Raw genomic sequence first — 16,468 nt, 5'->3', positions numbered from 1 at the left:
CACCCCTCAGGATGCTGTATACACCTCAATCAGGTGTTTCCCCCTGCCTTCCCTGCTCCAAGGAAAACAACTCAAGCCTACCGAGTCTCTTCAGAGTCAAAATTCCAGTCCTGGAAACATCCAGGAGAGAATCTCCTCCACTCCCCTCCAGTGAAATCTTCTTGTAATGCAAAGACCAAAACTGCACAGCTGTGGCCTAACTAACATGAGAAACAGCTCTCCTGGGTCTGCAATCCTTGTCCAACCCTAAGTCTGCAATCTCCTCCAACTCTCTACCTACCAAGACATATATGTTCCTCTAATTCTGGCCTCTTATAAATCTATAAAACAGGAAGGCCATTGGCTTCAGTTACCCTCATCTGTAACTACCTCCAGGTTAGAGACAGAGAAAGACAGAGTCAGTGATCTTACGAAATTCCTCCTGCTCCTGTTCCCGTGTGGACTGTGGTTGATTTACGTCCTTTCCCTTACATCGCCGGCTCAAGGCAGTGATGACACATGGTTCTGCAGAGTGTTGTTTCTCTGGACTGGAGTTATACTGACCAACCAGGATTGTCCTGTTGTTAATGCCACAGTGCCCAGACCAGTCTGAAGCTGGTTGCCGGGCAGTGAGGAAGCCCTCCATCCTGTGGCTCTCTGTCCTGCTGTCCCTGAGCCAAGAACGAGCTGGGGGTGAGGTAGCAACTCTCTCAGTGGCACTAGGGGGATACTGCTGGGGGAGAATGGGGGTCGCAGATCGTCCTGGCGATGGGGTACAGGACACATGTCTGTAAGATTCAAGAAGAGAAGTTAATTTGTAGGTTTTATAGAAATTGAAACCTAGGGACTGGGAAGGGGAAGTTTGTAAGGGGCTCCAAATAGAGAAGGATAAGAGTGAAATAGAGGCCAGAGAGAAAAGGCAAGAGGTGAATGAGGGACACAGATGGAGGGAATAGAGATAACACAAATATAAATTTCCACACTCCCTGACCTCTCTGTTTCCTCTCTGCTGCATCTCCTACCCACCTCCTCTTGGTCTCTAGAATGCGGGCTTGGTTCAGGAAAGGATAAAATGAGGTCTCAAGGTTCTGATGAAGTTTTACACAGATAACTGAAGGTTGCTTCATCAGATTGACTTGGAGTCATTTAAATGTAATTGCAGCACAGCCAGTAACATAACAAACCATGCTCTCCACTGGAGATTTACAAGGTACAATACACAGCCCAACACTGAAACCCTTATTGACTTGCTGAAAGAAGACAGAGGGTGGTGGTTGATGGGAAATGTTCATCCTGGAGTCCAGTTACCAGTGTACTGCAAGGGTTGGTGTTGGGTCCACTGCTGTTCGTCATTTTTATAAATGACTTGGATGAGGGCGTAGAAGGGTGGGTTAGTAAATTTGCAGATGACACTAAGGTCGGTGGAGTTGTGGATAGTGATGAAAGTTGTTGTAGGTTACAGAGAGACATAGATGAGCTGCAGAGCTGGGCTGAGAGGTGGCAAATGGAGTTTAATGCGGACAAATGTGAGGTGATTCACTTTGGTTGGAGTAACCGGAATGCAAAGTACTGGGCTAATGGTAAAATTCTTGGTAGTGTAGATGAGTAGAGAGATCTCGGTGTCCAGGTACACAGATCCTTGAAAGTTGCCACCCAGGTTATCAGGGTTGTTAAGGTGGCATACAGTGTTTTAGCTTTTATTAATAGAGGGATCGAGTTCCGGAACCATGAGGTCATGCTACAGCTGTACAAAACTCTGTACGGCCGCACTTGGAATATCGTGTACAGTTCTGGTCATCGCATTATAAGGAGGAGGTGGAAGCTTTGGAAAGGGTGCAGAGGAGATTTACTCGGATGTTGCCTGGTATGGAGGGAAGGTCTTAAGAGGAAAGGCTGAGAGACTTGAGGCTGTTTTCGTTGGAGAGAAGAAGGTTGAGAGGTGACTTAATAGACACATATAAGATAATCAGAGGGTTAGATAGGGTGGACAGGGAGAGCCTTTTTCCAAGTATGGTGACGGCGAGCACGAGGGGGCATAGCTTTAAATTGAGGGGTGATAGATATAGGACAGATGTCAGAGAGTAGTAAGGGTATAGAATGCTTTGCCTGCAATGGTAGTAGTTTCACCAACTTTAAGTACATTTAAGTCACCATTGCTGAAAATGTGTTGCTGGAAAAGTGCAGCACGTCAGGCAGCATCCAAGGAACAGGAGAATCGACATTTCGGGCATGAGCCCTTCTTCAGGAATGAGGAAAGTGTGCCAAGCAGGCTAAGATAAAAGGTAGGGAGGAGGGACTTGGGGGAGGGGCATTGGAAATGCGATAGGTGGAAGGAGGTCAAGGTGAGGGTGATAGGCCAGAGTGGGGGTGGGGACGGAGAGGTCAGGAAGATTGCAGGTTAGGAAGGCGGTGCTGAGTTCGAGGGATTTGACAGAGACAAGGTGGTGGGATGGGAAATGAGGAAACTGGAGAAATCTGAGTTCATCCCTTGTAGTTGGAGGGTTCCTAGGCGGAAGATGAGGCGCTCTTCCACCAACCATCGTGTTGCTATGGTCTGGCGATGGAGGAGTCCAAGGACCTGCATGTCCCTTGGTGGAGTGGGAGGGGGAGTTGAAGTGTTGAGCTACGGGGTGGTTGGGTTGGTTGGTCCGGGTGTCCCAGAGGTGTTCTCTGAAACGTTTTGCAAGTAGGCAAGTCATCATTGGACAAGCATATAGATGTACATGGAATAGTGTAGGTTAGATGGGCTTCAGATTGGTATGTCAGGTCGGTGCAACATCGAGGGCTGAAGGGCCTGTACTGTGCTGTAATGTTCTATGTTCTTATACTCTCTAACCCCGAGCTGAGTCTAACCTCTATCCACATTCTCAAGTTAAAAGCAAATTACTGCAGATGCTGGAATCTGAAACCAAAAAGTGTTGGAAAATATCAGCAGGTCTGGCAGCATCTCTAAGGAGAGAAAAGAGCTGACGTTTCGAGTCTAACAGACCCTTTGTCAGAGCTTTGACAAAGGGTCAGTTCGACTCGAAACGTCAGCTCTTTTCTCTCCTTACAGATGCTGCCAGACCTGCTGAGATTTTCCAGCATTTTCTCTTTTGGTTTTATTCTCGTGTTCCCTTTTCCTCTCCCCACTTTCACCCTTCAGCCCCTGGACCCCTCTTCTGCTGGTCACCACAGAAACTGCTCCAGATTTTCGTGTCCTTTCTTGTTGTGAATCAGCAAGTGGGTTTGTAACAAATCAGGGCATGTGAAAAATTCCTGAATGTCAAAGACAGAGGGATATCAAGCAGACAGCAGACCATTCAGCCCCCTATGTACCTGCTGTCTCTTTACAATGAGCCTGCAGTGTCTGCCCTGATGGGGAGGGGATTGGTTACTGGTGATATTTTGACCTGCTGGTCACACACAGTTCAGAGGGGCTGCTCAATGCCTGCTTTAATGGCAAACAGCATTCTCCCTCTGCCTACAAAAACAAACCTGCAAACAGGGCTGGTAGTAACACTATCAAGCTTCCTCTTTATCTCCTCAGGTGAAGCACTTACCTCAGAACCGATGGCACTTCTGAGTCCATGGAAGTAATAACATGTTTGATTCTGGTGTTCTGGAGAACACTGGGTCGATGCTGTATATTTTCATGTGTAAGAGGGGAGCGCGTGTGGGATGAGGGATGGGTGAGAGGTGAGGTGGGGGTATGAGTGTGGGGCGAGGAGGGGGCATGGGTGTGGGGTGAGGACGGGGCACGGGTGTGAGGTGAGGGGGGGGCACGGGTGCGGGGCGAGGGGGGGCCACGGGAGTGGGGTTCAGGGTGTGCTGCTGGACAAATCCCTTCCTCGGAACCTGAAAGAAACAAAACCAGACATGAGGTCAGGTGAAACGGGGAGATTTTGACAGACAGAACATTTGCATAAGGTAACAAGAAAGTCAGCCACTCTGACAGCATTAAAATTCTGAAGTGAACTCGCACCAAACTGAAAGCAATCACTTTGCTTCCCTCTCCACAAAGACGCTGCCAGATCTGCTGAGTTTCTCCGGCATTCTGCTCAGTTTAGATTTGCAACATCTGCAGTATTTTATTTTTATTTACATATTACAAGGGACAGGATGAGGAAATCAAATTCGGAAAAGAATGGACAGCCGATGTGAATACAATGCACAAATGTTAATGAAAAATATTCTTGTAGGATGTGAGAAATACTGGCTGCCCAACATTTATTACCTGTCATTAGTTATCCCTTAAGGAAGCTGCCTTCTTGCACCTCTGCAGTCCACCTGCTGGGGTTGACCAACAATGCCCTTAGGGAGGGAATTCCAGGATACTGACCTAGTGACAGTGAAGGAATGGCGATATATTTCCAAGTCAGGATGGTGAGTGGATTGAGGGGAACTTGCAGGGGGTGGTGTTCCTATGTATCTAATGTCCTAGATGGAAGTGGTCATACTGTCTGCAGATCTTTGGTGAATGTCTGCAGTGCATCGTGTAGATCGTATACATTGCTCTAATAGGCATCGGTGATGGAGGGAGAGGATGTTTGTGGATGTGGTGCTAATCAAGCGGGCTGCTTTGTCCTGGACGGTGTCAAGCTTCTTGAGTGTTGTTGGAGCTGTCCCCATCCAGGCAAGTGGGGAGTATTACATTACACTTCTGACTTGTGCCTAGTAAATGATAGACATGCTTCGGGGAGTCAGGAGGTGAGTTACTCACCGCAGTATTCCTAGCCTCTGATCTGCTCTTGTAGCCATTGTGTTTATGTGGCAAGTCCAGTTGAGTTTCTGGTCAGTGATAACCCCCATGATATTGATAGCAAGGTATTCATTCATGGTAACACCATTGAATTCACAGTCTGTGAGAAACTGGAGAATGAGTAGGCCATTCAGTCCATTGAGGCTGCTCTGATGGCCTCACCTCCACACTCCTCTCCATCCCAGTCGATCATACCCGGATCTAACTTGGCATTGAATATATTCAATGACTCAACCTCTACCACCTTTAGAACACAATTCTAAAGAGTAATGAACCTCTGAAAGAACAAATCTCCCTTCATGTCCACCTTAAATTGGAGAGTGCTTCCTTTTAAACAGTATCCCCAGATCACCACTCCCAAAGGTCAAAGCAAGCGCAATCAGATTGTATTAAGGCAGATTTTAACTCAGTCACAAGTCTTATCCAATGAGAATCAGCTTGATCAATCTGAACCAGACTCCTACCAGCTCTCCATGTGTCTCGATGTTCACCGGTGGCTACAGCCCTCATGTTCTCACCATCTCGCTCTGAGCTCTGTGCACCAGTCATTTTGCTGATAGCAGCAACTCCCCCTGAATAAACACCAAAGTTAAATTTCAACCAAACAAGGAATGGAATCGCTGTCCTTCTCACTCTGCTGCTCACACTCTCTTCCCCCCCCAGCTATCACTCTCCCTCTCCTGCTACCTCTATCTCCTGGAACCATAGAATCCCTTCAGCATGCAAAGAGGCCATTTAGTCTATCCAGTCCACACTGATCATCTAGACCCAGCACCCACCACTATCCTGGTAATCTTACACGTACTGTGGCTAACCCACCTAGCCTGTATTTCCCTTGATACTAAGGGACAGTTTAGCATGGCTTAGCCTGGTTATAAAACCAGATAGAACCATAGAAACCCACGTAGACATGGGGAAAACAGGCAAACTCCACGCTGATAGTCATCGAGGTTGGAATCAAACCCGGGTCCCTGGCGCTGCTAACCACTGAGCCACCGTGCCACCCTCAACCTCTCTCTCTCTCCCTCTCCCTGTATGGAGTGATCCTTGTTGAGGGTCTAGTTACCAGGTGATCGTGTTGCCTTGCACTGAGGTTGTGTGTGGAAATGTGCAGCCTCTGTTGGGATGTATGCGAAGCGGCTGAGGTGGGTATTGCTGCTCCCTGCAGGAGTTTGCACCAAGACGGGGAAATGAGGAACCTGTGCCAGGCTGAGCAGTTCTGGAAAACAACAAATTTAATGAAGATTTTACAGTTTATAAAACAGACTGAAAGTATGCAACTTTAAAATTACACTTGGACCATATTGTACAAATATCTTTGAGAAAAATGGCAAAAACACCTAAAAATCATTCCATTGATGGTAAATACTTTTGTTTGGAGTCATAGAGATACACAGCACAATACAGATACTTCAGTCCAACTCATCCATGCTGACCAATCAGCCAATCTGACCTAAATCCATTTGCCAGCATTGGTCCCATATCCTTCTAAAGTCTTCCTGTTCATATAACCATCCAGATCCTTTATGTTTTTCAACTTGTTGCTGGGATGAAGGATTTAATTGATGAAGAAAGGTTAAACATTTGGGTCTGTAGCCAGTGGAATTTAAAGAAACGAGAGGAGATCAAATTGGAACTGCTTGAGGTGAAATGAGTGAGTGAATCTGTGAGACAGACTGGAATAAAGAGCACAGATTACTAACAGGAATGGCAGTATACATGGATGGAGGGATGGTGGAAGGACATTTGTTTAAAGTCTGTCTTTCTTATATTTCGCTATTTCTGATTGTGGTTGATATGGTGAAACAAAAACCATTTGAAAGCCAAGGATTTCTGGAGGATTGCTGCACTTTTTGAAAAACGAAGTTCCCTGAGTCTCACTATAAGTGCTGTTTACACAGCTGCTGCCTCATACAGTGGAGAAAGCCTAGACCCGAGCCAGGGGACCATGTATGAATAGACATTCGTCCAGCAACAAGTAACTAATTGGTCTGTGAAACGATGACCAGTTATCAATGACAAAGGTCACTTGCTTGGTGACAACAATCTGATTGGCTCCCAGGTGAACAGCTTGTGGATGTGAATGTTTGGGGAGAAACCATCAGACCTCTGGCATCTTGCTCTGTAATGGAAAAAAAAAGCCATTTTATGCCCTTCCTCAGTCACTGCAAGCTGTGACATTCAATTGGGGTGGTACTGCTGCCTCACAGAATCAGGTATCTGGGTTCGAATCCTGCCTCGGGCGATTGTTTGTGTGGAGTTTGCATGTTCTCCCCGTGTCTATGTGAGTTTCCTCTGGGTGCTCTGGTTCCCTCCCACAGTCCAAAGATGCGTAGGTCAGGTGAATTGGCCATGTTAAATTGCCCATAGAGTTAGGTGCATTAGTCAGGGGTAAATATAGGGTAGGGGAATGGGTCTGGGTGGGTTACTCTTCAGAGAGTTGGTGTGGACTTGTTGGACCGAAGGGACTGTTTCCATACTGTAGGAAGTCTAGTCTAATCTAATCTAATAAATCTTTCTAAGTGAGAACTAGCCACTCTGTGCCTCCTGCAAACAGGTGAAAATATCTGGAGAATGAAGATTGTGAAGCAGTGCCTGATCAGTACAAGGATCATCTCTGCAAACCCTGTGGACAGGGGCCACTGAACTGCCATCCTAGTCTTTCCCTCCACCCACAACACCTGTGCTTTCTTTGTGCCTAACTGGATGTATGTGTTGGGGGGTGATATCTACTTGTAATAAAGAGTAAGTCTTGCTAAACACAGAAACCTGGTCTGTACTTTTTATGAAACTGGATCTAAAAGAGAGGAATCCTAGGGAATTCAGTATACTTTATAAAACCTTTAATTTTTATGATGTCTCTGGAGATAGTGGGTTACCCAGTGAAGTTTGTAAACTATACCTCACATTGACCCAGCGCCCATCTTGTCAATGATGCTTGAGAATTTCAAATTCATTTGACAATGTTAAAATTTAATTCCAGTAAAATCTCAAAGAATTAATTCTCAGATGCAAGGCAGTCCATGTTGCTCAGTGCACAGGAAGGTTTCTGTGTAACACAAACACATGACTTGTCAAGTTGATGGAATGTGTTGGTTATTGGTTAGAGCACTCACCTCGAGGATTTGCACAGTAGCCTAGAGTGAGGGCCTGTTCACGAGGGGACAAGCCCCGAAGCAGCTGAGTACGGTGTGTCACTGCCGTCGTCGCTGGATGATGCATTTGCTGCGAGGTGATGTAGTCGTTCAGGATGGTCTGTCTGTTTTCCAAAGCAGCAGCTTCAGGACAGCCTCGAAGCAGGAGGGGGGCATATGGGTGAGGGTAAGACCCAGCCGGAGTCAGGGCTCTCGGGAGGCAGTAAGCAGCTGGAAACAAGGTGAGAACCAATGGTCACTCAGAGACTGCGATCTGAACTCATTAACAATCGCCTACTTTCAGTAAAATCACTACAACTATCAGCATTCCAAACTATCAATTGTATTAACAGCATGTTGGTATATGAGTGGGATTGTGTGTGTGTGTGTGTGTGTGTATCTGTGTGTGGGAATTGTGTGGGAGAGGGGTAGGCATGGGGCTGGATGTGGACAGAGGGCTAGAATTTAGTGAAGGAATGAATAGTCACCACTCAGAATGAATCACTGAGGGTGGAATGCTGCTGCCAGTCAGAAGCTACTTACCTGTGGGGTTGTGGAAAGTGATTGGTCATCGAATGTTCATCTCATTAACATTGATCTTTAAAATGCTGTCTGCTTCATTTGTAAATTTTTATTAATTTATTCATTGTAAATATATAAATTGATGAATTTAATGTGTAAATTTTTAAATTTAAATATGTAAATATACTTGTTTGTAAATTTGTGTTAATCTTGCGATATGAATGTTTGCTATTACAAACAATGTTCCCCATCAGCCTTTAGGAGAATTCTCTCAAAGTGACAGGAGAGAGCCCCTGGAGGTGGGGAGGTCCGTGGAGAGATGGAAACAGGGGGCTGGGGTTACCTGTATCAAACGGCACTGCCCGGGCTAAGGCAGTGCTATCAACGCCCAGCGAAACGGAATTCTGATAGAAATCTGCTGCAGCCATTCTCCCCAGCAGCTGTTCATACTGGCTGTGTGCAAAGTGTTCTGGGATCATTCTGTGCGGGGATTTAGCAGAAGACATTTCCCTGGATGTTGGAGTGGCCTTTCGCTCCTGAGAAACCATTTTACCTTTGAAAAAATTAGAAAAGGAAATCAGTGACAGAAATCCAAAGCAGAACACCTGAGGCCAGTTCACAAAGGACACCTCAGATGTTACCCATAGTTTAGATTAGATTAGATTACTTACAATGTGGAAACAGGCCCTTCGGCCCAACAAGTCCACTCCGACTCTCCAAAGAGCAACCCACCCAGACCATTCCCCTACATTTGCCCCTTCACCTAACACTACGGACAATTCAGCATGGCCAATTCACCTAACCTGCACATTTTTGGACTGTGGGAGGAAACCGGAGCACCCAGAGGAAACCCACGCAGACACGGGGAGAATGTGCAAACTCCACACAGTCAGTTGCCTGAGGCGGGAATTGAACACGGGCCTCTGACGCTGTGAGGCAGCAATGCTATCCACTGTGCCGCTCAAGTCTGGATGTAAGTTTGCTCACTGAGCTGGAAGGTTTGTTTTAAGACGTTTTGACACCATACTGGGTAACATCGGTGACCCTCTAGTGAAGCACCGGTGATATGTCCTGCTTTCTATTTATGTATTTAGGTTTCTTTAGGTGGGTGATGTCATTTCTGGTTCTTTTTCTCAGACGATGGTAGATAGGGTCCAAATCGATGTATTTGTTGATAGAGTTCTGGTTGGAATGCCACGCTTCTAGGAATTCTCTTGTGTGCCTCTGTTTGGCTTGTCCTAGGAAGGATGTGTCATCCCAGTCAAAGTGCTGTCCTTCCTCATCTGTATGTAAGGATATTAGTGAGAGAGGGTCATGTCTTTTAGTGGCGATTGATGTACATGCATCCTGGTGGCTAGTTTACTGCCTGTTTGTTTCAATTCTTGCACGATATTTTATTAATGACGTTAGTTTTGATTGTTGTCTGTATAGGGTCTTTCAAGTTCATTAGCTGCTGTTTCAGTGTGTTGGTGGGTTTGTGTCGAGGGGTCTGGGTAGTCTGGCGGTCATTTCCGAGATGTCTTTGATGAAGGGGAGAGTGGGTGAGGGTTTCTGGATATGTTTTCTCTGCTTGTTTGGGTTTGTTGCTCAGAAATCAGTGGACAGTGTTCATTGGGTACCCGTTCTTTTTGAATACACTGTATGGGTGATTTTCCTCTGCTCTGCATAGCTCCTCTGTGCTGCAGTGTGTAGTGGCTCGTTGAAATAATGTTCTGATGCAGCTTCGTTTGTGGATGTTGGCATGATTGGTTTTGTAGTTCAGTATTTGGTTTGTGTGTTGTTCTCCTGGAGACGCTGGTTTGAAGTTCCCCATTGGCTGTTCGCTCTACTGTGACATCTAGGAATGGCAGTTTGTTGTTGTATTCCTCCTCTTTAGTGAATCTTATGCTGGGGAAGATATTATTGATGGTGTTGTGGGTTTCCTCTAATTTGTTTTGTTTGGTGATGACAAAGGTGAGACCCACCCAACAAAACCTAAACACATAAACAAAAAGCAGGATATACCATGAGTGCTTCACCAGAGGCTCACAGATTATGTTACCTCACATGGTGACTAAATGTCTGAAAACAAACCTTCCAGCTCAGCAAGCAAGCTTACATCCAGAACCTTAACCTAACCTACAAATCTTTTCAAAAATCGCTATTACTGTAACTGGAGACCATTCAGCCCCTCAAACCTGATCCACAATACAATTAGTTTACAGATAGTTTGTATCTTTAATTCAAATACGTCCTTGCTCCCTTTATCCTCAATTAAAATTTACTGTTCAAAAGTAAAACCTTACTGTTCAAAAACCCATGAATACAAAAGCAAAGTAACGTGAATACTGAAAATAAAAACAGAGTGCTGGTAACGTTCAGCAGGGTAGGCAGTAGTTGTGGAGAGACAGACAGAATTAACCGGCTAGGGTTTCCATCATTTAGCAGGAGAAGGCAGGTTTCTGGATTCAGAGCCAGTGTTGGTCACTGCCTGCACTGGAAGAGTTTCAGTTCTCTCTGTTCCAGTCTGTTCCATTGTCAGTCAAACACTAGCCCAGAGAATCAGTCCTTACAGGCAGCTCCTTGAGCCACAAACCAAACCCAGCGAGAAACAGCTTTATGCGACTGATGCTGATACCAGATCGGATTAAAAACTCAGATACGATCCTGAGTGGGTTCCTAACTCTGTATTTCAACAGGAACATCATCAGAACAGGAGCATGAGAGAGCAGTGGGAAATGTCCCCATTCAGCTGATGGTACAAGATTACAGGTTCAGGGATGCATGGGGGAGGGTGTGAGGAACTGAGGGGAAGACTGGCTTTTTACACAGAAAGTCGGAACGATCAGCTATAGGCTGCTGTGTTCCATCCTGCAATTAGCACCACTCCCCCATCCCACAGAATCCATCTAACAGGTTGTAAAGATATGCAGGGGCAGCAAAAGAGAGGGCAGCTCAGTGATCGGATGGAGGTTAACATCAAAAGCAATTTTAGGGGAATTGGAAAAGGAGCAGGATTAGGCCAAGGACAGAATCAGGATGAGGAAGAGGGAATCATTCACACCATTCACTGGATGTGGGTAAGTACTGCCAGCTTTGCCACTGACACCCACATCCCATAAAGGAACAACAAAAGCAGGAACTGTCCCTGAAAATGGTGTGGATTGTGAGGATTAGATCTGAGATTGCCAGCTTATTGTGTGGAGAAGCTGCCAGGATAAACATTTTGAAATGATGAATAAACACTGAAAGCAAACCAGCCAGCAGCAATGAACAGAGCAGTTGGAAACTTGGCTCAGGGGTTTCGCTGTCAGTGACCCACTGCTCTGGAAATAGCTGTGTTTCTGTTCCTGGTATCTTCTTGCTGTACAGATACTGCTTCTCTCACTGAACCAGGATATCCTCTGTGTAATGGTCCATTAAAATGGACAGCTGCTGGGTAGGAATGTGGACTGATGACAGACTTTGCTAACTCCTGTATCATGACTGGAGATTCCTGTTTAGTGGAGCTGGCATCACTAACAATGGGACTGAGCTGGCTTTTTGGGCTGACATCGGAAGGAATTCTGTCCAAACCTCTTCCACCATCAAGCGTCAGATCCAACTGCTCCCTGGGGTGAAAGACCTTCCTGGAACTGCTGCTCAGTGAGTGGTTTGTATGCTTGTTACCAGCTGCTGGAGACGTGTTCTCACATTTTACTGCAGGTCCCTAAAGAAGAAACACAAAATAATCAGATCAAAAACTGGGGCCTTTCCACTTGAAGGGGAACAATTCAAAGGCAGGTTATGTTAATAACAGAGGTTGGTTGGTGAGTGGGTAAAATGGATTATCACTGGAAACCTTGCTGAATGAGTAGAAAAACATGTTTCACACTGAGACTCATTACATGATGCCAGATTGACCATGAGGCTTGGCTTGGGTTAGCACTGGGTCACAAACGGTTACACAGGCTGGGGCTGGTGTTGGGTTACAGTAAGGTTGGGATTACTGTCATCTCTTCAATTTTTACTTGCCTGTCCTGGACCTCCATGTCTCAAGCCCATATTGCTTCAATACCAAAACGAGTAATGTCTGTACCACACAAATGCAAGCTCATGACCATCTTCATTGAGAGAGAAAGAGAGAGAATCTAACCACCACCTTTGGACATTCATTAGTGTTACCATCACTGAATCCTCCACCATCAACATCCTTGGGGTTATCACTGACCAGAAATTCAACTAAAATCACTACATAAATACAGCAGCTAGGAATTACTTTGGCAAGTAACCCCCCTCCTGACACTCCAAAAGCCTGTCCACCATCTACAAGACACAAGTCAGGAGTGTGATGGAATACTCCCCACTTGCCTGGATGGAGGCAGCTCCAACAACACTCAAGAAGCTCAACACCACCCAGGACGAAGCAGCCGCTTGATTTAGTACCACATTCACAAACATCCACTCCCTCCACCGCTGAAGCTCATTAGCAGCACTGTCTATTGTCTACAGATGCACGGCAGAAATTCACCAAAGATCCTCAGACATCACCTTCCTAACCCACAACTACTTCCACCCATAAAGGCAGCAGATACATGGGAACACCACCTCCTATAAGTTCCCCTTCAAGACACTCACCATCCCGAATTGGAAATATATCACTATTTCTTCTTCTGGAACCTCAGTTTGGGTTCAGTTCGATGGATGGGATCTTCCCATGCCTGAATGAGATGAAATTTGGGAGAATCTTGCAAGACATTCAGTGAGACCTTGCTTACGGACGAGAACAATATGGTCAACATTTTCCTGGACACTGAAACAGGATTCTCACCAGTGAGTGGCAACTGGTCTATTAATAAGGATTCCCTCTCATTATCACCCTCATTAATATGCAGTCTCCTATTATACCTCTTGCTCCTTAACTTCTCTTCAGATGTGTCATTACATCCCCCCACCCCCACCATCCGGTCTGCACAGCTCCAGACTGAGCGTACTTAATCTGATCCACAATGGCCTTTTAACAATAGTGCTAGCACCAGGGATACCAGAATGAGAAGTATGTCTACCTTCATTAGGTGGCAGAATCAGGCGAGCATTGTAATAACAGGGGACCATAAGGGCCTGGTAACTTGTTAATGAGGGGAGTTTGGGGTAATAGGGTGAGAAAACTCACTTGGCCTCACAGAGAAAAACTTTTCGCAAAACTCAATAAAAATTATTGCGTTTCCAAAACGCAGTAATATTGAGCCTGGAGTTAGTGAGCAGAGAGCTCTGGGTGTTTAGCTGCTGCACCCATAGCATGCACACAAACTCAGGACCCTTGGTACCTGGGAGACAGGGTCCTCGATGCTGCATTTAGATAACGTGCAGGTCTCTGGCGTTCTGTGGGATCGCTGTCGAGGGATTTCATGGATTGAGCGTCCTGCCTCTTTGACAGTTGGGAGACGACCATCCCGGCTCCTCTGCTTCAGTCCATCGCACGTGCCTCTTGGCGGTGAGCTTTCCCTCTTAATCTGCTTAGAATCTCTCCTCACACACTCAGCACGGCCATCGGCTGGTGATCGAGGTAATCCTGACAGAACAGTGTCAACACAGCAGAGAATCAACATAGGGAACACGCCAGAGACACTCAGCAAAAACACGGGTTCAACAGCTTGACTTTTATCAGATTCTAAATTCCTCTCAGCAGAAAAAAATCACACAGTTACTTGGATACTTCCTGACTCCCTCCATCCTATTGTCCTGCCACCCTCTGGTCCCACCCCATATTGTTCCGCTCCCTCCCTGCCCTAGTCCCACCCCCCCCACCCCAACTAAGAGGTTCTAACAGACTGGAAGATCGCTGATAGAATCCCTCCATCAATAAGGGAGAGAAAGCAGAAAATTGTTGGCCAGGTAGTTTAATATCAAAAATAAAACAAAGAACACAGATCATGTGCCGGAAGACTGGAGGTTGGCTAATGTGGTGCCCCTTTTTAAGAAGGGTGGTAAGGACAAGCCAGGGAACTATAGACCAGTGAGCCTGACCTCAGTGGTGGGCAAGTTGTTGGAGGTAATCCTGAGGGACAGGACATACATGTATTTGGAAAGGCAAGGACTGATTCGGGATAGTCAACATGGCTTTGTGCATGGGAAATCATGTCTCACAAACTTGATTGAGTTTTTTGAAGAAGTAACAAAGAAGATTGATGAGGACAGAGCAGTAGATGTGATCTATATGGACTTCAATAAAGCGTTCGACAAGGTTCCCCATGGGAGACTGATTAGCAAGGTTAGATCTCATGGAATACAGGGAGAACTAGCCATTTGGATACAGAACAGGATCTGGACCAGATGGGCCAATGGGCTGAGAAGTGGCAGATAGAGTTTAATTCAGATAAATGCGAGGTGCTGCATTTTGGGAAAGCAAATCTTAGCAGGACTTATACACTTAATGGTAAGGTCCTAGGGAGTGTTGCTGAACAAATAGACCTTGGAGTGCAGGTTCATAGTTCCTTGAAAGTGGAGTTGCAGGTAGATAGGATAGTGAAGGCGGCGTTGGTATGTTTTCCTTTATTGGTCAGAGTATTGAGTACAGGAATTGGGAGGTCATGTTGCAGTTGTACAGGGCATTGGTTAGGCCACTGTTGGAATATTGCATGCAATTCTGGTCTCCTTCCAATCGGAAAGATATTGTGGAACTTGAAAGGGTTCAGAAAAGATTTACAACGATGTTGCCAGGGTTGGAGGATTTGAGCTACAGGGAGAGATTGAATATGCTAGGGGTGCTTTCCCTGAAGCGGCAGAGGCTGAGAAATGACCTTATAGAGGTTTATAAAATCATGTGGGGCATGGATAGGATAAATAGACAAAGTCTTTTCCCTGGGGTGGGGGAGTCCAGAACTCGAGGGCATAGGTTTAGGGTGAGAGGGGAAAAATATAAAAGAGACCTAAGAGGCAATTCTTTCACTCAGAGGGTGGTATGGGTATGGAATGAGCTGCCAGAGGAAGTGGTGGAGGCTGGTACAATTGCAACATTTAAGAGGCATTTGGATGGGTATATGATAAGGAAGGGTTTGGAGGGATATGGGCCGGGTGCTGGCAGGTGGGACTAGATTGGTTTGGGGTATCTAGTCGGCATGGACGGTTTGGACCGAAGGGTCTGTTTCCATGCTGTACATCTCTATGACTCTAACTGCGGATGTTGGAGATCTGAAACAAAAACAGACATTGCTGGAGAAACCCAGCAGGTCTGCCCACAACTGTGAAGAGACAGAAACATAGTCTTCTTTGGTGTCACAGATCTGTCCTGAAGAAGTGACCTCAACATTTACAGCTATTGTCAATAAGTTAGAAAGGGGAGCAAGGACAGAGTGATTAAATTCATAGAAGACACAAAAATAAGGAGGAAGGTCAAGTGTGAAGACATAAGGAGTTTTGCAGATGATAAAGCGGACAAAAACTAGCAGATAGAGCATAATGTGGAAACATGCGAAGTCAGTCACTTTGGCAGGTGGACTAAAAAGCACACAGAGTATTACTTAAATGGAGAATGGCTGAAGTCCAAGGTGCAGAAGGACCTGTGCTTTAGTGCACGAGTTGCAAAGGTTAGTATGAAGGTGCAGCTTGTGGGATGCTAGCTCTTATTTCAACAGGAATTCAATATCAAAATAAGGATAAACAAAAAAAAAGGCAGATGCTGGAAATCCAAAACAAAAACTTCACCTGAAACACTGACTCTTTTCTCTCCAAAGCTGCTGCCAGATCTGCCAAGTTTCTCTGACAATTTCTGTTTTTATTTAATCAAAGTAAGGATCTTATACTTCATTTATACAGGACAATGATGACAGCATCCCTCAATCACAGTGTGCAACCTTGGTCTCCATATTTAAGGCAAGATGGAAGTACACAGTGTGGGGGGTTCAGAGAAGGCTTACTAAGATTGATAACTGGAATATGGCTTTTCTCAGGAAGTACAGGTTAGCCAGGCTGGCTTGCTTCCAGTACAATGCAGAAGACCAAAACATTTGATTGAAGGTTACAATACCCTGAGTGATGTTTGACGAGGTGGACTTGGAAAGGACATTTCCTCTCGTGGGTATCCACAATTAGAGTATACTGCTTTAAAATTAGGGGTCATTTCAGGTCACAGATT

At 45.7% G+C, this 16,468-nt stretch overlaps 1 protein-coding gene across 9 annotated transcripts in view; it reads right to left on the bottom strand.

The window, feature by feature from the left end:
• ncor2 (nuclear receptor corepressor 2) overlaps positions 1 to 16,468 on the bottom strand; it is a 244,980-nt gene that overhangs the window by 32,299 nt on the left and 196,213 nt on the right. For all 9 annotated transcript variants that reach the window (XM_072587584.1, XM_072587583.1, XM_072587589.1 and 6 more), the window contains 8 exons: positions 13,662 to 13,906; positions 11,932 to 12,064; positions 8,720 to 8,929; positions 7,837 to 8,085; positions 5,787 to 5,939; positions 5,185 to 5,292; positions 3,522 to 3,816; positions 412 to 767 (listed from right to left, as the gene is read on the bottom strand). In XM_072587584.1, the coding sequence (XP_072443685.1) occupies positions 412 to 767; positions 3,522 to 3,816; positions 5,185 to 5,292; positions 5,787 to 5,939; positions 7,837 to 8,085; positions 8,720 to 8,929; positions 11,932 to 12,064; positions 13,662 to 13,906 (1,749 nt within the window). The remainder of the gene's footprint in view (positions 1 to 411; positions 768 to 3,521; positions 3,817 to 5,184; positions 5,293 to 5,786; positions 5,940 to 7,836; positions 8,086 to 8,719; positions 8,930 to 11,931; positions 12,065 to 13,661; positions 13,907 to 16,468) is intronic.

Source organism: Chiloscyllium punctatum, chromosome 17 (genome assembly GCF_047496795.1).
Source record: "Chiloscyllium punctatum isolate Juve2018m chromosome 17, sChiPun1.3, whole genome shotgun sequence".
Lineage (NCBI taxonomy): Eukaryota > Metazoa > Chordata > Chondrichthyes > Orectolobiformes > Hemiscylliidae > Chiloscyllium > Chiloscyllium punctatum.
Note: the sequence above shows the minus strand (reverse complement) of the source record. Positions and strands in the feature narration are given on the sequence as shown.